Source organism: Sinocyclocheilus rhinocerous, unplaced genomic scaffold (genome assembly GCF_001515625.1).
Source record: "Sinocyclocheilus rhinocerous isolate Xijiao unplaced genomic scaffold, SAMN03320098_v1.1 scaffold1277, whole genome shotgun sequence".
In the NCBI taxonomy this organism is placed as follows: domain Eukaryota; kingdom Metazoa; phylum Chordata; class Actinopteri; order Cypriniformes; family Cyprinidae; genus Sinocyclocheilus; species Sinocyclocheilus rhinocerous.
The window spans coordinates 24,114-49,552 of NW_015631708.1; the positions used below are offsets into that span (position 1 = coordinate 24,114).

General features: G+C 35.9%; 2 protein-coding genes and 3 non-coding genes across 6 annotated transcripts; all 5 read right to left on the bottom strand.

Annotated features, from left to right (window-relative positions):
• Positions 1–533: 533 nt before the first annotated feature.
• On the bottom strand, positions 534–604 carry trnag-gcc (transfer RNA glycine (anticodon GCC)). The gene has a single exon. It is a non-coding gene; the product is annotated as a tRNA-Gly (tRNA).
• Positions 605–2,123: 1,519 nt separating this feature from the next.
• Positions 2,124–2,194, bottom strand: trnag-gcc (transfer RNA glycine (anticodon GCC)). The gene has a single exon. It is a non-coding gene; the product is annotated as a tRNA-Gly (tRNA).
• Positions 2,195–5,895: 3,701 nt separating this feature from the next.
• Positions 5,896–7,352, bottom strand: LOC107741810 (serine/threonine-protein kinase PAK 2-like). Its single transcript, XM_016554593.1, has 3 exons — positions 7,137–7,352; positions 6,917–7,054; positions 5,896–6,824 (listed from the first exon to the last, which is right to left on the bottom strand). Exons 1-3 carry the CDS (start codon positions 7,278–7,280, stop codon positions 6,738–6,740), a joined length of 369 nt encoding a protein of 122 aa, XP_016410079.1. The 5' UTR covers positions 7,281–7,352; the 3' UTR covers positions 5,896–6,737.
• A 1,062-nt stretch (positions 7,353–8,414) lies between these two features.
• On the bottom strand, positions 8,415–8,485 carry trnag-gcc (transfer RNA glycine (anticodon GCC)). The gene has a single exon. It is a non-coding gene; the product is annotated as a tRNA-Gly (tRNA).
• Positions 8,486–10,483: 1,998 nt separating this feature from the next.
• pak2b (p21 protein (Cdc42/Rac)-activated kinase 2b) lies at positions 10,484–25,186 on the bottom strand. Of its 2 annotated transcripts, none has more exons than XM_016554583.1 (15): positions 24,949–25,186; positions 23,483–23,639; positions 19,677–19,783; positions 18,448–18,595; positions 18,329–18,360; positions 17,252–17,371; positions 16,041–16,179; positions 15,892–15,955; positions 15,768–15,816; positions 15,576–15,688; positions 13,138–13,255; positions 12,856–12,955; positions 11,728–11,924; positions 11,508–11,645; positions 10,484–11,415 (listed from the first exon to the last, which is right to left on the bottom strand). In XM_016554583.1, exons 2-15 carry the CDS (start codon positions 23,610–23,612, stop codon positions 11,329–11,331), a joined length of 1,542 nt encoding a protein of 513 aa, XP_016410069.1. In that variant the 5' UTR covers positions 23,613–23,639; positions 24,949–25,186; the 3' UTR covers positions 10,484–11,328. The 2 variants fall into 2 exon arrangements, with proteins under 2 accessions (XP_016410069.1, XP_016410068.1); XM_016554582.1 differs by having other exon boundaries at positions 23,483–23,738.
• Positions 25,187–25,439: the final 253 nt, after the last annotated feature.

A 25,439-nucleotide genomic window follows, 5' to 3' on the forward strand; every position in this document is an offset into this window, starting at 1 on the left:
GACAGATTTGTGAACAATATTTGAGAGAAATAGGCCTTTTGTGTACATAGAAAAAGTCAGCTTTTTCAGCTCATGAAAAATGGGGGCAAAAACAAAAGTGTTGCGTTTATAATTTTGTTCAGTGTAAAAACAAGAGGAAAAACAGGTTTTGTAGCGTTGCAGTAACCACAAAACACTGTTTTAACTCAAATCTTACCTCCATGTTGTATTGCGGTGCTTATATCATGGTCTCCCGATGAATCTCTTATGTTGTACCGCTCAATTGCACGCAGGATCTAAAATCAACACCCAAGCAGAGCAATTAGCACAATATTGAACTAAATTATGCTTTGTTGAGCATCAAATTAATTTAAGAACTTTAAATGTAATGGGACCTTAATAAAAAGTACCTTACAGTGACGTATTTTGTGAATGAATGAACAAAAAAGCGGATGAGTCTATCTTAAAAAGTTAAATTTGCACCCTGTTTGTAAGTCACTTTATAATAAAAGCATTGGTGCTTAAGTGCGTAAAATATCTTCAAAAGAAGCTGTTGCATTGGCCGGGAATCGAACCCGGGCCTCCCGCGTGGCAGGCGAGAATTCTACCACTGAACCACCAATGCTCACATGGCAGCATGTTTTTGCTCGGGACATTTTGTGATGTAACAGCCATCAGTATGGCTTTAAACACATTGAAATTAAACTAAATAGTCAAAATTTCACAAAGCGGACTAACCCTAAAAACACTCACTTTTAACAGACCCCTCAATGTCCCAACGGGCCGCTTCCCCTTTGTAAAGAGAAAAAAAAACATGAACAAATAGGTGAACAACAAACATATAAAGCACAACTGGTACAGCATAAAATGTCTACTGACTTAAACTCTGGAGTCCCAGAACTACAAACAGCTATTAAAACTGTAAAAGTTTAGTTATATTTGGAGAAAAACTTTTTTTTTTGGACTGAGGGTTTGGTATTTAATCAACCACTAGGTGGCGCAACATATCTAACATTTAACATTATATGCCACACTTCTAATGCTCATCATACTACCAATTATATTTGGTTTTATATTATATATTTATATACTTGGTTTTGCATAATTGAACCTTTTCAAAAATGCTTATTAGTTTTTTTTAACTTAATATGAATAGTTTTCACAAACAGAACAAGGATTTGAGCTTACAGCTCAAGATCTAGAGTTGTTGACTGAGATCAACTTCTATTAAGCTATTAAACGTATGACAGTTAAAAACCCCATAAAACTGCTGTAATTAAAAAATAAAAAGCACACTAAAAATCAGCCTTTAAAAACAACCGAGTAGAGCAGTTTTAACTACTGATTCACAAGCTGCTTTGAAAACATTTGTAGATATTTCACTTCAAAGTCAGTGTAAAATCAAAGAGACGCAAAATCCTACAAAAACAAGTCTAGTTTAGAAGAGTAGTGTCTTTTCTAGGGCTGGGTATAATTTAAGAACTTTAAATGTAATGGGACCTTAATAAAAAGTACCTTACAGTGACATATTTGGTGAATGAATGAAGAAAAAAGCGGATGATTCTATCTTAAAAAGTAAAGTTTGCACCCTGTTTGTAAGTAACTTTATAATAAAAGCATTGGTGCTTTAAGCCCGGCTCACACTGTGTGATTTTGGCCACGATTTGGTCGTCTGAGACAAATTGTGAAAATCTTAAAAGATTCCTATAATCCTAGGCTAAAATCTGTAGTCTTTGATCGTTAGTTTGACATGTTCACCGACAGCCGATTAATGGCCGTTGCGATCAAATTTTACCTCCGACGAAATTCAGGCAGTGTCAGAAGATTTGGCGCACAGTCCTGCAGTGTGTCAATTGCACGCAGGATCTAAAATCAACACCCAAGCAGAGCAATTAGCACAATATTGAACTAAATTATGTTTTGTTGTGAATCAAATTCATTTAAGAACTGTAAATGTAATAATGTAATGTAAAGGTAAAAGTAACCTTAATAAAAAGTACCTTACAGTGACGTGTTTTGTGAATGAATGAACAAAAAAGCGGATGAGTCTATCTTAAAAAGTTAAATTTGCACCCTGTTTGTAAGTCACTTTATAATAAAAGCATTGGTGCTTAAGTGCGTAAAATATCTTCAAAAGAAGCTGTTGCATTGGCCGGGAATCGAACCCGGGCCTCCCGCGTGGCAGGCGAGAATTCTACCACTGAACCACCAATGCTCACATGGCAGCATGTTTTTGCTCGGGACATTTTGTGATGTAACAGCCATCAGTATGTCTTTAAACACATTGAAATTAAACTAAATAGTCAAAATTTCACAAAGCGGACTAACCCTAAAAACACTCACTTTTAACAGACCCCTCAATGTCCCAACGGGCCGCTTCCCCTTTGTAAAGAGAAAAAAAAACATGAACAAATAGGTGAACAACAAGCATATAAAGCACAACTGGTACAGCATAAAATGTCTACTGACTTGAACTCTGGAGTCCCAGAACTACAAACAGCTATTAAAACTGTAAAAGTGAAGTTATATTTGGAGAAAAACGTTTTTAGACTGAGGGTTTGGTATTTAATCAACCACTAGGTGGCGCAACATATCTAACATTTAACATTATATGCCACACTTCTAACGCTCATCATACTACCAATTATATTTGGTTTTATATTATATATTTATATAAGTTACTTGGTTTTACATAATTGAACATTTTCAAAAATGCTTATTAGTTTTTTTTTTTTTTACTTAATATGAATCGTTTTCACAAACAGAACAAGGATTTGAGCTTACAGCTCAAGATCTAGAGTTGTTGACTGAGATCAACTTCTATTAAGCTATTAAACGTATGACAGTTAAAAACCCCATAAATCTGCTGTAATTAAAAATTCCAAGAAAATATATTTTACGTAAAACTTACGTTGAAAGACGTTTGGTCTTGTGTGGTCACTAGAGTGCGCTTCAAACCTAATAGTCTTGAAACTATACTGACACTTAAGTTAAAAACTAATCAGTTCACATAAACAAATGCAAAAAAAACTCGCGTTTTATTTTGAAAAGTGGGCCTATTTGGAGAACTTACCTTAATCATGAGTTCGCGCTCACTAAAGGCAATCTTAATCAAGAAACGTGTAAACAAGTCGATATGATTTGGCTAGCACGGTCACAAGAAACATCTTATGAAAATAACATTATCTTCTTGTAATAAAGGCACGATTCTTTAATGTAATAGTAAATAAAGTACTAAATCGTTACATTTAACCTTATGTCAAAATAAAAAAGCTAGTCACGTCTTTTGGCCTATGCACCATCATTCGAGCCTAAAATTAATTATGCTTTTATAAAACAAAGCTGGAAAGCTTACGGAAGCAAACCTTCCTTTAACAAAAAACCATTTTAACTTAAAACTTTAGTTCAGTTTTCGACCAAACCTAAAAACTTCAGATACTCACCAACAAGATGGAGCCGTTCATAATCTTCAGATATGCTTCATATTCACCCAAACGTTGATTTCGACGCCAAATTACTTAAATCACGTTAGAATTTCGTTCAGGTGTGTATTCGAAATAAGAATGGCCCACTTTCATACAGAAATAATCGCTAATTATCATCTTCGCCATCCTGTGGTGATACTCGCTGTCCTCGCGACCGTTGAGGTTTGAATTTTAGTGGCGGGAAAGAACATTTAAATTCAAATCAAACAAAAAATTGTATTTGTACAATTTTGTTGGATTTAATACTGTTTGTAATTTTTTTGGCAAGTGTAAACTACATAAGTAAAGAAACTCCTTGCCTCTAAACGTGACATATTCAGACCTATTTAAACCAATAAAAGAAGTTCCCTATTCAATGATGGAATAGATTAACATTAAAATGGATTATTGCGCAGTTTTCAACTATGCAATACTTTTTCATGTCCCTGAAATATTTTAATAAATTAGAATAAAAATATTGAACTGTGTAACTACAGAAATCATATTTTTAACACAATTAAGTGACGTCCATAATGCTATCAACCACCAGGAAGTGGAATAAGTTTTCATGGTAAAACAACACAAACATGAACAAGTATGTGCTGTAATTTAAGTGAAAGAGCTCAAATATCACTGCACAACAGGAATGACCCCATTAACTCGTGACAAGGTTCAAACAGACTATAAAAAGTCCCCCCAGAGAGAGTTTATTCTAATCTCAAGTTTCAAGTCCCCTTTTAATGAAGAACAAGAGATGTACACAATGTTGCAATGACTGTATTGTTCACAGAAATTTGCAGGAATCCGGCTTTTACTTGCAAAACAAGTGACTGCCACACTTCTAATGCTCATCATACTACCAATTATATTTGGTTTTATATTATATATTTATATACTTGGTTTTGCATAATTGAACCTTTTCAAAAATGCTTATTAGTTTTTTTTTACTTAATATGAATAGTTTTCACAAACAGAACAAGGATTTGAGCTTACAGCTCAAGATCTAGAGTTGTTGACTGAGATCAACTTCTATTAAGCTATTAAACGTATGACAGTTAAAAACCCCATAAATCTGCTGTAATTAAAAATTCCAAGAAAATATATTTTACGTAAAACTTACGTTGAAAGACGTTTGGTCTTGTGTGGTCACTAGAGTGCGCTTCAAACCTAATAGTCTTGAAACTATACTGACACTTAAGTTAAAAACTAATCAGTTCACATAAACAAATGCAAAAAAAACTCGCGTTTTATTTTGAAAAGTGGGCCTATTTGGAGAACTTACCTTAATCATGAGTTCGCGCTCACTAAAGGCAATCTTAATCAAGAAACGTGTAAACAAGTCGATATGATTTGGCTAGCACGGTCACAAGAAACATCTTATGAAAATAACATTATCTTCTTGTAATAAAGGCACGATTCTTTAATGTAATAGTAAATAAAGTACTAAATCGTTACATTTAACCTTATGTCAAAATAAAAAAGCTAGTCACGTCTTTTGGCCTACACACCATCATTCGAGCCTAAAATTAATTATGCTTTTATAAAATAAAGCTGGAAAGCTTACGGAAGCAAACCTTCGTTTAACAAAAAACCCTTTTAACTTAAAACTTATTTAGTTCAGTTTTCGACCAAACCTAAAAACTTCACAGATACTCACCAACAAGATGGAGCCGTTCATAATCTTCAGATATGCTTCATATTCACCCAAACGTTGATTTCGACGCCAAATTACTTAAATCACGTTAGAATTTCGTTCAGGTGTGTATTCGAAATAAGAATGGCCCACTTTCATACAGAAATAATCGCTAATTATCATCTTCGCCATCCTGTGGTGATACTCGCTGTCCTCGCGACCGTTGAGGTTTGAATTTTAGTGGCGGGAAAGAACATTTAAATTCAAATCAAACAAAAAATTGTATTTGTACAATTTTGTTGGATTTAATACTGTTTGTAATTTTTTTGGCAAGTGTAAACTACATAAGTAAAGAAACTCCTTGCCTCTAAACGTGACATATTCAGACCTATTTAAACCAATAAAAGAAGTTCCCTATTCAGTGATGGAATAGATTAACATTAAAATGGATTATTGCGCAGTTTTCAACTATGCAATACTTTTTCATGTCCCTGAAATATTTTAATAAATTAGAATAAAAATATTGAACTGTGTAAATACAGAAATCATATTTTTTACACAATTAAGTGAGTTTGCAACTAACAAAACGTCCATAATGCTATCAACCACCAGGAAGTGGAATAAGTTTTCATGGTAAAACAACACAAACATGAACAAGTATGTGCTGTAATTTAAGTGAAAGAGCTCAAATATCACTGCACAACAGGAATGACCCCATTAACTGGTGACAAGGTTCAAACAGACTATAAAAAGTCCCCCCAGAGAGAGTTTATTCTAATCTCAAGTTTCAAGTCCCCTTTTAATGAAGAACAAGAGATGTACACAATGTTGCAATGACTGTATTGTTCACAGAAATTTGCAGGAATCCGGCTTTTACTTGCAAAACAAGTGACTGTAAAGCATAAAAATAGTTATCAATTCTTACATCATGACTTCTCAACAACTGCATTTACTTCGTAATAAACTGTTAGTTACTAAAACAAAACAAAAAAAAGTGTTCATGTACACAAACATACAACTATCTAATCTACGCATCCTGCTTTTGGTTAACTACATCAACTGAAATGCTACGCTTCTTCGAAGTATGTCATATACACATTTCATCACATGAAAGTTTCGTCTCAGGTTAGGGGAAGTTTAATGGCAAAAACCTGCCCCTTCAGACAGAGTATAAAGATGTTCGCTGGAATCACAAAGGCACAAGTGACTACAAAAATCATTCACTGCTCGCAGTTGGCGTGTATCGGTAAGGTGCTCTTCCCTTCGGGTCAAGAACAGGAGTAGGCTACACAGTTTTCAGTCGTGATTCTGGCTACAGGAAAAACTAACAAAAAGATCTCCAGCTGGATTTGAAATCACCATAATTGATTCTGCTCACCAATTATGGAACATACAAGGTCTAGAGAAGCCAAAGAGTGGAAGAGTTCATACATAAAACACAGACAAAGTCCCACAAGAATCTAATGAGAGCAGGAGGACGAGGAGAACATCTAATGCCCCCCAACACCACGGCAGTCAATACAGGTTTAAAAACAGGCAAAGACCCAAATGAAATGCTTGGAGTTTTTTTTGGCAACATTGATATGTTGACACACTGGTAAAAAAAACACCTGGCACAGATTTTGAGAGTGTTCAGCAGTCCGCTGCGCTTGTGGGAACAGCTAGCGGTTGTTCTTCATCGCTTCCTTGGCCGCCAAAATCAGAGGAGTGAGACTCGAGAGAGGCTTGGCCAACTTCAGGAAAGGATGCTGAAGACGACAGCAGGATTGATCAATGAACAAGTTCACACAAGTCACGCTATTATTCCTTAATCGCTAGAATTTGTTGCTAACTGGTTTACCTGCAAAAGCTCTTTGCTTCCACCCCTCTTCTCCACGTCCATCTCCAGACAGCGACTCAGAAAGTCTCGGAAGATGGGCGACAACTTTTCAGGACTTTGCAACTCTGGAGTCCCATTGGTGGCAATCAGGTAGAGCGCCTGAGGAGCAAAGAGTTTGGGAGTTTAGTTTCTGTATTCGCCACATCGCTAACTTCTTGAAGAACCAATGATACCTATGTACCCTCAGTGGATTCTCGTTGAGGTACGGCGGTTCTCCTTCCACCATCTCGATAGCCATGATGCCCAAGGACCAGATGTCGACTTTGGGTCCGTAGGCTTTGCGCGTCACGACTTCCGGAGCCATCCAATATGGTGTTCCCACCATGGTGCTCCTCTTATTCTGTTCGGGAGTGATCTGAGCACAGAATCCAAAGTCCGCTGCGGAGCAGGAGATGAAAAAGATAGTTTAGAGACATTGCTTGGTTTGTTTCCTTTCATTGATGACTTAAATGGAACTTATGGACCTTATAGTCGCATTAGATGCCATTTTTAACACCAATGACAATCACGAAGTGAGAATTGTAGACCAGTGCGTCATATGGTTGCGTAATTTGGTGTTGACCAAGAAGATGGCAAAATGCCAAAAATACAATTCTAAAACAATTCCAGTAGACTTTAAAAACTAGACTGAAAAAAATGTAACGTAACCCAAGACCTCAAGATGTAATGGGTCCCATTCATGAAACAAGTCCAAATTGTTCATAAAATCAGTTAAGTAAACCAAACTATGTTTCATGATCGATTTACACCGTTTGTTTTTTCACGAATAAGGCTTATTCATAGTCTCGTTTTATTTAGTGTCTAAATAAACATGGCATCTACCCTGACTAAAGTCAATTATGGATTTTATTGTGGGCTAGTTTGATTCACACTGCATGTCTAGGGTGCAAAACTTCAGAAGAAACGTTGCAATAATGAAAAGGCTGTTGGCTGCGATAAATAGCGTTGACAATGTTATCAGAGTATATCAAAATACTAATGACATTTCTTCAAGTAAGTGCTGTTGGGTGAAAACCAAACACTTTATTCACTTGAACGTCTATTGTTGGAACAGTTTACTTACAGTTTCTTTATAGTCGTCAAGTTTTGGCTCACAAGAGCTCAATTGTTCAGAACGAGCAGCTAAACCAAACCAAACATGACGCTTACTGCGTCTGTAAAAGATTCCTATAATCCTAGGCTAAAATCTGTAGTCTTTGATCGTTAGTTTGACATGTTCACCGACAGCCGATTAATGGCCGTTGCGATCAAATTTTACCTCCGACGAAATTCAGGCAGTGTCAGAAGATTTGGCGCACAGTCCTGCAGTGTGCCTTCTCCTATGACGAACATCAAACCGTCTTCGACATGATCATGTTCGTACAGTCTGACAAGTACAATCCTAAAGGACTTTTTTTCTTTTTAAATCGCACAGTGTGAGCCCTGCTTAAGTGCGTAAAATATCTTCAAAAGAAGCTGTTGCATTGGCCGGGAATCGAACCCGGGCCTCCCGCGTGGCAGGCGAGAATTCTACCACTGAACCACCAATGCTCACATGGCAGCATGTTTTTGCTCGGGACATTTTGTGATGTAACAGCCATCAGTATGGAATTGAAATTAAAATTAAACTAAATAGTCAAAATTTCACAAAGCGGACTAACCCTAAAAACACTCACTTTTAACAGACCCCTCAATGTCCCAACGGGCCGCTTCCCCTTTGTAAAGAGAAAAAAAAACATGAACAAATAGGTGAACAACAAACATATAAAGCACAACTGGTACAGCATAAAATGTCTACTGACTTGAACTCTGGAGTCCCAGAACTACAAACAGCTATTAAAACTGTAAAAGTGAAGTTATATTTGGAGAAAAACGTTTTTAGACTGAGGGTTCGGTATTTAATCAACCACTAGGTGGCGCAACATATCTAACATTTAACATTATATGCCACACTTCTAATGCTCATCATACTACCAATTATATTTGGTTTTATATTATATATTTATATACTTGGTTTTGCATAATTGAACCTTTTCAAAAATGCTTATTAGTTTTTTTTAACTTAATATGAATAGTTTTCACAAACAGAACAAGGATTTGAGCTTACAGCTCAAGATCTAGAGTTGTTGACTGAGATCAACTTCTATTAAGCTATTAAACGTATGACAGTTAAAAACCCCATAAATCTGCTGTAATTAAAAATTCCAAGAAAATATATTTTACGTAAAACTTACGTTGAAAGACGTTTGGTCTTGTGTGGTCACTAGAGTGCGCTTCAAACCTAATAGTCTTGAAACTATACTGACACTTAAGTTAAAAACTAATCAGTTCACATAAACAAATGCAAAAAAAACTCGCGTTTTATTTTGAAAAGTGGGCCTATTTGGAGAACTTACCTTAATCATGAGTTCGCGCTCACTAAAGGCAATCTTAATCAAGAAACGTGTAAACAAGTCGATATGATTTGGCTAGCACGGTCACAAGAAACATCTTATGAAAATAACATTATCTTCTTGTAATAAAGGCACGATTCTTTAATGTAATAGTAAATAAAGTACTAAATCGTTACATTTAACCTTATGTCAAAATAAAAAAGCTAGTCACGTCTTTTGGCCTACACACCATCATTCGAGCCTAAAATTAATTATGCTTTTATAAAATAAAGCTGGAAAGCTTACGGAAGCAAACCTTCGTTTAACAAAAAACCCTTTTAACTTAAAACTTATTTAGTTCAGTTTTCGACCAAACCTAAAAACTTCACAGATACTCACCAACAAGATGGAGCCGTTCATAATCTTCAGATATGCTTCATATTCACCCAAACGTTGATTTCGACGCCAAATTACTTAAATCACGTTAGAATTTCGTTCAGGTGTGTATTCGAAATAAGAATGGCCCACTTTCATACAGAAATAATCGCTAATTATCATCTTCGCCATCCTGTGGTGATACTCGCTGTCCTCGCGACCGTTGAGGTTTGAATTTTAGTGGCGGGAAAGAACATTTAAATTCAAATCAAACAAAAAATTGTATTTGTACAATTTTGTTGGATTTAATACTGTTTGTAATTTTTTTGGCAAGTGTAAACTACATAAGTAAAGAAACTCCTTGCCTCTAAACGTGACATATTCAGACCTATTTAAACCAATAAAAGAAGTTCCCTATTCAATGATGGAATAGATTAACATTAAAATGGATTATTGCGCAGTTTTCAACTATGCAATACTTTTTCATGTCCCTGAAATATTTTAATAAATTAGAATAAAAATATTGAACTGTGTAACTACAGAAATCATATTTTTAACACAATTAAGTGACGTCCATAATGCTATCAACCACCAGGAAGTGGAATAAGTTTTCATGGTAAAACAACACAAACATGAACAAGTATGTGCTGTAATTTAAGTGAAAGAGCTCAAATATCACTGCACAACAGGAATGACCCCATTAACTGGTGACAAGGTTCAAACAGACTATAAAAAGTCCCCCCAGAGAGAGTTTATTCTAATCTCAAGTTTCAAGTCCCCTTTTAATGAAGAACAAGAGATGTACACAATGTTGCAATGACTGTATTGTTCACAGAAATTTGCAGGAATCCGGCTTTTACTTGCAAAACAAGTGACTGTAAAGCATAAAAATAGTTATCAATTCTTACATCATGACTTCTCAACAACTGCATTTACTTCGTAATAAACTGTTAGTTACTAAAACAAAACAAAAAAAAGTGTTCATGTACACAAACATACAACTATCTAATCTACGCATCCTGCTTTTGGTTAACTACATCAACTGAAATGCTACGCTTCTTCGAAGTATGTCATATACACATTTCATCACATGAAAGTTTCGTCTCAGGTTAGAGGAAGTTCAATGGCAAGAACCTGCCCCTTCAGACAGAGTATAAAGGTGTTGGCTGGAAAAACAACAAAGGCACAAGTGACTACAAAAATCATTCACTGCTCGCAGTTGGCGTGTATCGGTAAGGTGCTCTTCCCTTCGGGTCAAGAACAGGAGTAGGCTACACAGTTTTCAGTCGTGATTCTGGCTACAGGAAAAACTAACAAAAAGATCTCCAGCTGGATTTGAAATCACCATAATTGATTCTGCTCACCAATTATGGAACATACAAGGTCTAGAGAAGCCAAAGAGTGGAAGAGTTCATACATAAAACACAGACAAAGTCCCACAAGAATCTAATGAGAGCAGGAGGACGAGGAGAACATCTAATGCCCCCCAACACCACGGCAGTCAATACAGGTTTAAAAACAGGCAAAGACCCAAATGAAATGCTTGGAGTTTTTTTTGGCAACATTGATATGTTGACACACTGGTAAAAAAAACACCTGGCACAGATTTTGAGAGTGTTCAGCAGTCCGCTGCGCTTGTGGGAACAGCTAGCGGTTGTTCTTCATCGCTTCCTTGGCCGCCAAAATCAGAGGAGTGAGACTCGAGAGAGGCTTGGCCAACTTCAGGAAAGGATGCTGAAGACGACAGCAGGATTGATCAATGAACAAGTTCACACAAGTCACGCTATTATTCCTTAATCGCTAGAATTTGTTGCTAACTGGTTTACCTGCAAAAGCTCTTTGCTTCCACCCCTCTTCTCCACGTCCATCTCCAGACAGCGACTCAGAAAGTCTCGGAAGATGGGCGACAACTTTTCAGGACTTTGCAACTCTGGAGTCCCATTGGTGGCAATCAGGTAGAGCGCCTGAGGAGCAAAGAGTTTGGGAGTTTAGTTTCTGTATTCGCCACATCGCTAACTTCTTGAAGAACCAATGATACCTATGTACCCTCAGTGGATTCTCGTTGAGGTACGGCGGTTCTCCTTCCACCATCTCGATAGCCATGATGCCCAAGGACCAGATGTCGACTTTGGGTCCGTAGGCTTTGCGCGTCACGACTTCCGGAGCCATCCAATATGGTGTTCCCACCATGGTGCTCCTCTTATTCTGTTCGGGAGTGATCTGAGCACAGAATCCAAAGTCCGCTGCGGAGCAGGAGATGAAAAAGATAGTTTAGAGACATTGCTTGGTTTGTTTCCTTTCATTGATGACTTAAATGGAACTTATGGACCTTATAGTCGCATTAGATGCCATTTTTAACACCAATGACAATCACGAAGTGAGAATTGTAGACCAGTGCGTCATATGGTTGCGTAATTTGGTGTTGACCAAGAAGATGGCAAAATGCCAAAAATACAATTCTAAAACAATTCCAGTAGACTTTAAAAACTAGACTGAAAAAAATGTAACGTAACCCAAGACCTCAAGATGTAATGGGTCCCATTCATGAAACAAGTCCAAATTGTTCATAAAATCAGTTAAGTAAACCAAACTATGTTTCATGATCGATTTACACCGTTTGTTTTTTCACGAATAAGGCTTATTCATAGTCTCGTTTTATTTAGTGTCTAAATAAACATGGCATCTACCCTGACTAAAGTCAATTATGGATTTTATTGTGGGCTAGTTTGATTCACACTGCATGTCTAGGGTGCAAAACTTCAGAAGAAACGTTGCAATAATGAAAAGGCTGTTGGCTGCGATAAATAGCGTTGACAATGTTATCAGAGTATATCAAAATACTAATGACATTTCTTCAAGTAAGTGCTGTTGGGTGAAAACCAAACACTTTATTCACTTGAACGTCTATTGTTGGAACAGTTTACTTACAGTTTCTTTATAGTCGTCAAGTTTTGGCTCACAAGAGCTCAATTGTTCAGAACGAGCAGCTAAACCAAACCAAACATGACGCTTACTGCGTCTGGTTCTCAGAGAACCAGGTGTGAAGGCACCTTTCAAAGATTTTGCGCCTAACCACAATCAACATCTTTGTGCTGCGATCTAACTGAAATTCACACTTCAGTCCGTTTCCACTCGTAAAAACCAGAGCGTTTGCATGCAGAAGCGAGAACGTACTGAGCTTGACAGAACCGTCCATTCCCAGAAGCACGTTGTCACTCTTGATGTCTCGATGAATGACCTGATTAGCGTGCAGAAACTCCAGTGCCTGCAAACACTGTGTAAGATAACAGACAAGAGGAAGTTCATTAGTTAAGCGACAGGGTTACTTCCTGTTAACACATACAAGGCCTGATTTTGAACAGAGTTCAATTGTGCATTTATTGTCAGGGTTTCCCCCAAAAACCAAATTCAGCAAGTCTATGAGTTTGACGGGAGGATGCTTCGACTTCAATGCACCTCTCGGCATACAGCGGCGATCTGGGCCTCGTCCATGCATGTCTCGGTTACGACATCTGTGAGCGAGCCACCAGCCAAGTACTCCATCACGACAAACAGCTCCTCACCTACCAGAAAACTGTAGCAGAGACAATTAACACTCATAAATCTTCATGGCATCATTAGGCAAGATTCTGTTGAAAGTTACAAATTAAACTTGTACAAAAAACTGGAATGTAGCATAAAAAATTTGCACAATTAACACCTTCATGGCAACATTAGCTATGTTTCCATCTAAATTTACAAATTTAAGTTAAGCTAAAAATTGGAATACTGCATTAAACATTTGCAAACATCCGTGGTATCATTACCTAGTTTTCCAATCAAAGTTACAAATTCAATTAATTTTATGAAAAAAAAAAAAACATTTGCACAATCAACACTGGTAAAACTTCATGGAATCATTATCTATGTTTTCAACCAGTTCCGAATTAAAGTTATGTGAAAAACTGGAAACCTGCTTAAAACATTTGCACAATTAACACTTGTAAAACTTCATGGCATAAATAGCTATGTTTCCATTGAAAGTTACCAATTAAACGAAAAATTGGAATATTGCATACAAAATTTACAATTAACACTCAAACCTTAATGGAATCTTTAGCTGTTTTCATCAAACGTTACAAATTTAACTACTCAAAAAAAAGTTTAAATATTGCACAAAACATTTACACAATTAACACTCAAACCTTCATGGCACCATTAGCTGTGTTTCAAACCAAAGATATGAATTTAATTTGTGCAAAAATTGGAATATTGCATAAAACATGCACAATTAACACTCTTGATCCTTCATGGCATCTTGTAGCTATGTTTCCATTGAAGAATACGAATTTATCTTGTGCAAAAACTGGAATATTGCATTTGCACAATTTACACTTTTAAAACTCATTAGCCGTTTCTATTGAAATTTACGAATTTAACTTCTGTGAGAAATTGGAATATTGCATAAAACGTTCACAATTAATATTCTCAAACCTTCATTGCATCATCAGCTATTTCTCCAATCAAAGTTACGAATTTAAGTTGTGCGAAAAACTGTTATATTGCATAAAACTTTTGCACAATTAACAATCTTAAACCTTCATGGCATCATTAGCTAGTTTTACAACCAAAGTTACAAATTTAACTAATTTTTCAAAAACAAACTGGAATATCGCATAAAACTTTTACAAATAAACCATGTGCTCAACAGGACAAATATGTCACTTCTTGGGAAATCGCACCGCGGGAACCTTTTCATAGTACCAGAACTAATTTTAGGACTTACCCACTTTTTGGCGTTTTCGCACCGCCGGAACTGGGTGCGATTTTAGTACCGGACTGCCTTTTTCGAGAACCAAATTAGCTCCTACTCCGGAGCCGGGTCTAACCAGCACAACTGGTACTAATCGTGACACAAGTAGACATTGATTGGCCAAACGCGTATGAAAACGCCCTCACCCGCCATGATTTAAAACGCTGTGTAAACATACTGTAAACATTGTGTCAACTTATTTTGCAAGTATGGAGAACAGCGATAGATGGACGGACGCTGAAGTGCAGGCACTTGTAGCAAATGTAGCACTGCCAGTTGTCGTTGGAGATTCTTAGTCCTCCTTTCCGTTCTTTCAATCGCTTTACGTATACGTCGACTTTCCATGTCCATTATTGTGAAACCCGCGAGACACAACAAAAACACAGCTCCGATCACAGCGTCCTCCATCCTCCTGTTGTTAATGTTGTTCTTTGTTTCTGTTGTTGAACGCCGCGCACAAATGACGACGCTGTCGACCGGCTTACGTCACTTCTTAGTACACACTCTCGGTGCGAATGCAACCCTTTAAATGGTACTGGGAAATAGTTCGCATCCTAAAATCGTCCCAGTACTTTAGTACTGTACATTTAGTTCTGAAACTAAAGCGGTGCGAAAGGCCCTAATAATAAAGATGGAAGATGCTGCAAAACACTTTGTCTCTTTTTCCACCATAATAAATTACTTCCGAAAGAAAATTACAAAAGTTAAATTACGATTAAAAGCTGTTGTGTTATCTTGCATTTGTGCATTTTAGAATGACTAAAACAACCTTCCAGATGGTGTGCAATGAGATTTGTGCACTTGTTAGTCCAGTTATCCAATCACACATTCTGTTGAGGCAACGTCATGCAAGTTTGTTGCGCACTGAGGAATGTATTCGGTAAACAGGTTTACATCACAGTTTCTGCGCATGTCTTCCTATCGGATAGAAAATATCCACTTCTAAAGTTTTACACAGATTTTAAGCTGTGATATCCCAAAATTTGCCTAAAAATGCTAAGGGGTATCCAATTATTAATGTAAACTTGGAAATTCCTTACCTGGAAGTGAAGGCCAAGTTCACAAAATTCACAAGCGATGTTGTTTCTTGAAGAGCGGTTACCTGTCTAAGAAGTTGACAATGTTTGGATTCTTCAGTTCCTTCATGACGAGAATTTCGTTGATGATAAGCTCTTTCTTGGGCTGCTTTTGCAGGTTGATCTGTTTGATGGCCACCTGAGAGACAGAAACGCGTTGAGATGACGAAAGTGGGAAAAGGGAACAACAATGAATCCGTTTCGCTCTCTTGCATTACCTCCTGTCCAGTAGCAACGTCGATGGCAGTGAACACCGTTCCCGAAGCTCTGCGGAAAGACTCAATTATTGATCTCCATCCATTAACGAAACAATAACATGTTGCAAAGAATTTCAGGACCTACCCTTGTCCGATCTTCTCGTATCGTGTATATTTCTTTTTTGGATCTCCAATACTGACTATAGTTCCTGTCGGAGAACAAACAGAGGACATGTGGTTTGAATCTTGCGAAGCAGTGAAATTGCGCAAAGAACTTCTTATACGGTGACGTACGGAGCTTGTCCATGATCTCCTCGTCCGTCATCTTGCCCTTTTTGGGTCTCTGTCGGTCGCCGGCCTTCGATGCGACCTCGCTGTCCGGAGACGTCACTGGAGGAGGGATGGGGTCGATGACCGATGGTCGAGTATATACCTGAAATAACAAGGGTTATCACAGTTAACTGGGAGCAAAAGAAATTTAAATGAAAAAATTCATTTTCGTTACTTGAAATAAAATAAGCGTTATTTTTTTTTGTTTCAGCTACTTGTGAAGTCAACCATTCTAATTTTCATTTAGTTGTAATAAAAAAACTTAAAATAAAAATATAATAAAAACTATACGGACATTTTAAAAACAAAAATTACTAAAAAATGACAACAACAAAAAAATCTATCATTTTCAATCTGGTTTTTTTGATGCAATATAAAAAATTTTTTTTAAAACTACTAAAAAAATTTAAAAAAAATTCCCAACAAAATTACAAAAAATTTGTTTTAAAAAAATCTAAAAATTAAAATGAAACCTAGAGTATCTCATACTACCAGATCAAAAGTTTTTTTTGTTTGTTTTTTAAACAGATTTTAAGTGCATCCTGGCATTTCCACCTAGTGGTTTTTGTATTTTTATACTTAAAACCCCCCCCAAAATCTACTAAAAAAAAATCCCAACAAAAATACTACAAATATTTTTTTTTATAATTCTAAAAATAAAAATAATAGCATCTCAATACTACTAGATTTTAAGCACATCTTGGCATTTCCATCCAGAATTTTTTGATGCAATATCCCAAAATTCCCATAACAACGCTATTGTTTAACTAAATAGACATAACAAAAAAACAAAACAATGTTAAAGGGAAAAAAAAACTACATTACTAAATAATTCTTAAAAATGAAATGAAAATCAATACTAAATGAAAACTGTAAATAGCCAAATATCTGGAGGTTTTTTTTATAAACACTATACTTGTAAAGCAGGGGTGGGGAACGTTGATCCTGGAGGGCCGGTGTCCCTGCAGAGTTTAGCTCCAACCCTAATCAAAAACACCTGAACCAGCTAATCAAGGTCTTCGGGATGCATTTAGGTTTTTTTTTTCTAGGGTTTTTCAGGGTTGGAACTAAACTCTGCAGGAGAGTGGCCCTCCAGGATCAACGTTCCCCACCCCTGTTGTAAAGTATATAGTGTATAACGTATATAAAAACTATATTTTTTTATGGTTTCTTACGCTCTTGGTGTGTTCTGGTCGTGGTGCGACAACAGGTGGCGGCGTCTCCTCATCGTCTTCGTCTTCATCGTCATCCACCGTTTTGACTGGAGACGAGGGCTCTGGTGATTTTTTCACAGGCTTTGGTTTTAGAGAAGGAAAGCAGTGCAATTATTATTCAGAAACCAGCTTGATCTGGTTTAGTCACTGTTTTTGTTGTTAACGAAAACTAGAAAAAGGGTTTTGTTACTTGAAATAAAACAAATGTTAACTGACAAAAAATATTTTTAAAAACATGACTTATTTCTATTAGTTGCCTTAGCAACATTTTTTTTCCGTTTAAGTACTAAAATAAACTAAAATAATAAAATGTTATACTAAAATAAAATTCTATAAAACAGACAAATAAACCTAATAAAAATTACAAAAACACATCAAAATTATTTAAACTAACTAAAACTAAGCAATATTTGTAATTTTCATTTAATTTGACTTCATGTACTAAAATAATTAAAACTAAAGCTCAAATAAAACCTTTATAGACACTTAAAAAAAAAAAACTAACAAAAATTACAAAACACGAAAAAAAAAATTTAAACTTTGAAAAATTATGAAAACAGGAAATACATATTTCTTAACATATTTATAAAAATAGATATTTATAAACTTATTTCATTTCAGCCAGTTGCCAAAGCAACATTTCATTTAGTTTTACTTACGCATTAAAATTACTAAGAATAAAACTGAAATAAAAACGAATAAAACCTACAGAAAAATAAAACACAAATAATAAAATGTGTTGTAAATAAAAACAAGTTTCCTGGGTAAATAACAAGTTTAAATAGCTAAAAATAATTTTAAAAGACTAAAACTGAAATAAAAACAAATAAAACTTACAGAAAAAATAAAAAACACAAATAATAAAATGTGTCGTAAATAAAAACAAGTTTACTGGGTAAACAACAAGTTTAAATAACTAACAAAAAATAATAAAAAGTCACTTAAACTTTAAAATAAAAATGGAAAACACAAAAATAAAAACAACTAAGAAACAACAACGAGCATCTCAATAACAGTGAATGACACTGATTCACATACCGACTGTTCACCAGAGGGAAATCCGTCCTTCTCTAAACACAAACACATGGAGAAAAGCGGTCAGTGCGACATGACAGTTCCTGTACGGTGAGCATGAGAGCGCGAGTCGTCCAGCAGACCTGAGGAGAAGCTGAGGTACTTCTGCCGGCCGTTTCCCGTGGAGTCGTAGAACTTGAGCACGTCGAGGACGGCCTGCGGGTTCTTCTTCTGCTCTGATTTGGTGATGTTGGAGGTCTGCAGTAACCGCGCCCACTGCTCCGGCATTCCCTGAGAGATCGAGAAACCACAGATCTAACCTGAACCAGATCCGCTCACAGCCACCGATGCACTATATATCGGTGCTGACCTTTGATAACGGCTGTAAATGATGAGCATGTGGCCGATATTTTAAGTGAAAATCACCAGGTTTCAGCTATGTATCATTTCGGCTATACATTACGATATTTGGTCAAAAAGCGTAAATTATCCATTGTGTCAGTTCCAAAATCCAAAATAAGAATATCGTTTTACTTTATTTATTCATTCATTTAATGTATCAGCTTCAGTGTATATTTAAGCAACAAATAATGATAAACTAGACAAAGTTCGTCAAGACAAACTTTAGATAGATAGATAGATAGATAGATAGATAGAGACCTCAGAGTGGTTGCTAGGGTATTCTAGGTGGTTGCTAGGGTACTTGGAGTGGTTGCTGTGACGGTTGCTATGCTAACTGGGGTGGTTTCTAGGGTGTTGCAATGTGGTTGCTAAGGCGGTTGCTTGGGTACACTGGTCTGTTGATAGGGTACATGGGGTGGTTGCTAAGGTGTTGCTATGTGGTTGCTAGGGTACCTGGGGTGGTTGCTACGGTGTTGCTATGCGGTTGCTAGGGTACTCTAGGTAGTTGCTAGGGTGTTGCTATGCGGTTGGCTAGGGTGCTCGTGTTGGTTGCTAGTAGGGCTGTGCGATTAATCGAAATCGTCATAAAATTGCGATTTAATAGGCCCGGGTATACTTCACTCTCCGCGTTCCGTTCCGTGTCGCGCACAGCCGCGTCCGCACAGCTTTCAAAGTATACTAAACAACACAGCTAACTAACACAAAACACAATAAAAACATGATAACATAATAAAAAAAAAAAACATGATTTTTGAAAATTTTCTGAAGAGTTCTGTTTTTGCAAATAAACTCTTCATATATAAAACACTGTACATATAGCCTACATGTATAAAATGATATACGTTATTTTTGCTATTTAGAGATAGATGGATATAGATATGCGTAACTTTACAATAATGTAATTAGACAGAAAACTGAAATGAATAATTTGACATGTTTACTATTAAAGTTCAAGTATATTCAGTCTTACCGTGAACTCTCCGGTGACGGCGTCAAACCCCACGTGAATGGTGTGCTCGAAGTCTGACGGCGGCGAGATCTCCGGACGCTCTCGATCTCGGTCCTTCCTTCGGCCGCCTGTCACGCGCCACACACACAGCCTCTCATTATCACGATCACAACCGAGAGTCACGACGCTTCACACTGAAACCCGAGCGTGAAACGAGGCGATGCATCTCCACATGTACAGTCACAAACCAAACCCTGAGCCTGAGAGCTCTGTAAACACTAAGCTTACAACTACTGCTTTTCAAATCAACCTTTTCGGTTCAAACGTTGATGAATTTAGGTGCAATTTTAAGCATCTTTGTCAGTCTGCTTAACTCCTGCGGTGTGACAATTGCATTTTCAGAAGTACAGATTTAAATTTTAATAATATAAAAATTATATAATTATATCAAATAATAATTAAAATTTAAATTACTGAAAACCAGGAACAACAATGTGGAAAATGTAAAAATAATGTAAACAAAAATATAATGTAAATAATATGTGTTAATATTGTGTATATATTTTTTTTTTTATATTTTCAGTTTTTTTTTTAACGCATTTCTTAAAACGTTTTAGTTTTCAATTTAATTTTAAAGCTTTAGCAAATTTGTGCGTTTGACATTTTTATTACTTTTTACTTATTAAATATCTATATAGTTTTTATTAATTTGTTACTTTATTAGGTTTTATTTTCAGTAGCATTTTATTTAGTTATTTATAAGAAAGTAGACAAAATGAGAATTTTTTTAATATTTTAAATATTTTTTAATATTTCTTGTTTCAGCTAATATTTATTTTATTTCAAGTAATTTTTTTATGGTTTTAGTTTTAACTATAATAATTATAATATAATAATTCTGGTTTACACATAATTAAACAATAAATATACAATCAGTGTTATTTTACTTACTATGATTAATATACTATAATTAATAATTCATAAATGTATTAGTTATACTTTTTTTTTTTCATATATTTTCCATTTTCATTTTCCATTTTGTTGTTAGGTTCAGTAATTTTGTTGTGTTTTTGTCATTTTTATTATCTTTTTTTAAATAATTTTTTTAAATTTAATACTTCACTTTAAACTAAAAAAACGTCACTTTGGCAACTAACTGAATTAAAATAATATTTAAAAATATTAAAATAACAATTAAAAAATGTCAAGATAATATTACCGAAATTTTATTTCAAATAATAAAAATGATTTTTTTTAGCGGTTCTAATTTAGTTTTAGATAAAAGCACTGTACATGAAACAACTTAAATAATGAATAAAATACAAATGACAAAACAATAATTATAAACCCAGGCCTCTTAAAGAGAGAAACAATGTTTGCACACAGATCAGTTAACACATGAGTTCTTCCTAGGGCTGACCAAAGACCAAAACCCTGATTAATTGAACACTTTACCTCGATTACGATTATTGAACGCTAACAGCATTACTGATGATTGTTTCATTTTTGCCGTCTTAGTTCATTAAAGGTTTGTACTGTAAATATACTCATGGTGGGATTTTTTTTTCTAATGAAAGAGTGTGGTTTGTATGTGTGTCCTAAATACATTTTTGTGTGTGTGCACTAGTGTTGGGCGATATGCTCAATTTTCATATCGTCAGCCTGCGAGATCGCCGATACACGATATTATCGTGCTAATTTATTTAATTATTTACTTAGTTTCGTTGCGAGAAAGTGAACCAACTCCAGCGTAAGGCTAAAAGCAGCGTAATGTTTCTAATATGACTGAATTTGTATTTAACATGATAACAAATTAATAGAAACATTGTAAGTTATTAATTATAATGCTTACATTTCCTCCGTTATTCAAAAAGCAGCGAGTTTATGCACTTTAAAATACACTCCGGTTATAATCAATGAAGCTACCTACACTGTATGATGAATAAATCTCTTATACTAACATCGCACGTACATCTGCACTTTGTTGTTTATAATGAGAGAATTCGCGAGTCAGAATTCAGTCGCGCGCTGAACAACAGAACTCCGCTGTCTCAGCGATGACGCATCTGAACGCCTCTGATTGGCCGCTGCATTCATAAGCTCAGCATAATCGTGTGTGATTGGTTAGAACCATAGACTGTATAAAAACAACGCGCAATACTGTAAAAACGCGGAAAAAGAAATATAGGCCTAATGCAACAAATAAGCCCTAATATTAATTAGATAGTATTACTAGCCTGATAATAATAATAATAATCGTCTTGCTATCGTCAAAGGCATCAGCCACAGGCGATATCTCTGTCTATCGTCGATACACGATACTATCGTCTATCGGCACAACCCTAGTGTGCACCAGTGATATTTGAGAGAGAGAAATCATACTGTACTGCGAATCACAATCCCACCGCTGTGTACGCCAGCGGAGCTTTGCTGGCATCTAATGGAAGAGTTTGGTACTGCACCCAAACAAAATCTCACTAAAAGCTCATTTTTTGAGATATCAACCTCAAATTTGAAACAACTCGTTTAGATTTATGGCTTTGATTTTCTATCAATTTCGGAGTTCAAAATGTTTTATAAAATATATATTTTATATAGTGCTGTCAAACGATTAATCGCGATTAATCGCATCCAAAATAAACGTTTTGTTTACATAATATATGTGTGTGTACTGTGTATATTTATTACGCATATATAAATACAAACACATGCATGTATACATTTAGAAAATATTTACGTTTTTACATGCATATATTTATATTTATAAAATTTATATATAAATATATTTAATATAAACGTAACATTTTTTTATTAAATATATACATGCATGAGTGTGTATTTATATATACATAATAAATATACATAGTACACACACATATATTATGTAAACAAAAGCTTTTATTTTAGAATCGTTTGACGGCACTATATAAAATATATATAATATATACAGCACTATATATATAACTATATAACAGCACTATATATATATATAAATAGCATATACAGCACTAATTTTATATAAAAATGGCTCATAAATCATTTTCATGAACTTAAACATCTATAACTTTTTTTTTAACTCCAACAATAATCTGCCAGGGGTCTTCTTTAAAATGAGACAAAACTCAAGTCTGTACTCCCAAACTTCAAATGTTTATATTTATGACAGTTTTTTGACAGGACATTTTTGTCCTCTATGAACCCGTGTGTAACTTTTTTTTAAATTGACGCACAAGAGTTAACCCTTTATGCGCCAGGGTTTTTTTTTTCCGAGAAGCGCGATTATTAGACGACCGATCGTCATTTCCAAAAGGCAAATATTCCCCTTCAGAGTCAGAATCGGCGAATAACATTTGCAACACATCCTCACGGTACAACTTTTTATTAGCCATTTGGCGATTTTCTCTCATAAATCTCACAGCTTACCCGCGGCGGACGCTCTGAACTGAACTGCTTCCGCATCAATGACACGAAAGCTCACTTGCTCTGCTCTTTGTTCAAACACTTTGAATAGGAAGGTGACGTAATTTTGGTCTAGAATCGAAGTACTACATGTCTGCCATCTAGTGGTAGGGAATACAAATGAGATATTACACCATATTAGGAACTACAGTCTATTTGATTAAGTATGACGTCTTGTTGCAATTTTGCGACTTTGGCGCTTAGAGGGTTAAGGGGAAAGTATTAATAGGATTAAAAAAACGGCACGGGAAGATTACGTCGGTTAGAGGTTCTGAAACTACTTCGGTTTCAGCCCTAGCTCTTCCTCACACGGCTCTCGCCGGAGCGTGACGAGCCGCTTGCTATGAAGCGAGTGAATGGGGACACACCCTTCTCGGCTCCGGAGAAGATGGAGTAGATCTTGTTGCGCTTGCGCTCCTCGGGCACCGAGGGCAGGGGCTTGGAGCTGTGGTTGGCAGCCAGCGTGTCCTTCCCGCCGCTGAAGATGGTGCTGCTCATCCTGACGGGCGGCGCGGGCGGCTTGTCCTCCAGATCCCCATTATCACACATGGTCCGGGACGAGCAGAAAGGAAAGAAAGGAGGGGAATGTTTGCAGGTGGAGATAAAGAAAAGGAGGAGTTAGAGCTGCAGGAGCAGAAGGGAAGCACAACGGAGAGATGAGCCACGCAGACGACACCAGCGGCAAACAAACACATCAGAAACACTGCAGCCTCTCAGTCCTGCTTCATTCACTTCTGCTGCATGACACTGCAATTATGCACAATATAAAAAAAATTTATTTTTTTAGTTTATTTTATTTTTTTAGTTTAGTCAGTGAATGATATTAACTCTGTATATAAAACAAATAAAAAAAAAAAAAGAAATTGCAATTTCATACTTGCTCATCTTGAAAATAATACCTCGATTAATATTAATGGGAAAAAATAAGAAACTATATATTTTTTCCATTATTGCAAATTTAGATTGAATCATTTCCATATTTAAAAAACATGAAATTATATTTCGCATAAAGAATATTTAGACAATTTTTTAGAATCATACTAAACTACGCTTAATTATAATGGAAATAATGTCAGAAAAAATTCATAATTGTCCTAAGATGAATAATAATTGATAATAATTACTAGTATTAAATAATAACAATAATAAAAAAATAATACATATTAACATATTAAAATAATTTTTTTAATTAAAATATTAAGGTGACTTTTAGGATCATCAGAACCATTGTACGCTATCAACTATCATGAAAACAGTGTCAAAATAAATTAATAATCATCATCATAAAATTAACAATTAAACAGATTAAATCAGCGTTAATGGGAACTTTTTAATTCATTATATTTTGCATAAAATGTTCAGACGATTTTATCCTATAATGACAGAATAAATAAATAATAATTGTCCTAAAAAATTACCCAAAGATTACTATAATAATAATAACAATAGCAAACAAAAAATTACTTTTTAAATACGTTTAATTTATGCAAAGCATATGAACTAGAATCACCTCAGGCTTCTAAGAGCTTCTCCAGAACTCGTCTCAGCACCGCTAACGTTAGTTAATTCATTAGCAGTGGTTAATTATGATTATTATCATATTTCCTGACACAGTACTGTTGTGTTTATCTTCCCTGTTCTCTGGCGCGAGCAGAAGCGACACACACACACGCAGAGAGAAACCCGACCCAGAGCTGAAAGCTGCCTGCAAACACGAGCCCTACTTACACAGCACTGCACAGAGGCACCCGAGCGCTCGCGCCGAGGCTCTAGGTAGGCAGCACACTAGGTTTTGGGACGCGGCCGGAGAATCTCGGGTTTTGTCGCGGCTCACCTGCGAAGCGGAGCTCAAACTTCAGTCTGACGCGCTCCAGCGGGCCGCGGAGGAGCTGCTCTGTCCGGGAAGAGCCTGAGGCGACGCCGAAGCCCCGTCGGAAGGTTTCTGCGCCGTTATCTGCAGCGTATCGCTTTATTTTTGGTAGTTTTTTGTGCTGGTTTGGGGAAGGGGAGGCGCCCAGCAGCGTCTCTTTCTGCCCTCGCCTGCAGCAAACAGCCAGCGACTGTTTCCGGTGCGACGGGATTCTGGGAAAACAAGTGACAAAATAAAAGTCCGGTGATCGAATTCAATTCCAGAATTACTTTTAACAGGAATTATTGATTTATTTATTGCAATTAACATGTATATATTACTTATATTTTTTAATATTATAATTATTAATATTGCCTAATTCATATATTGCTGATAATATATATATATATATATATATTACTTGTAATCTGTAAAACATTATATATAAACATTAATGCATTAATATTAAGGATTAT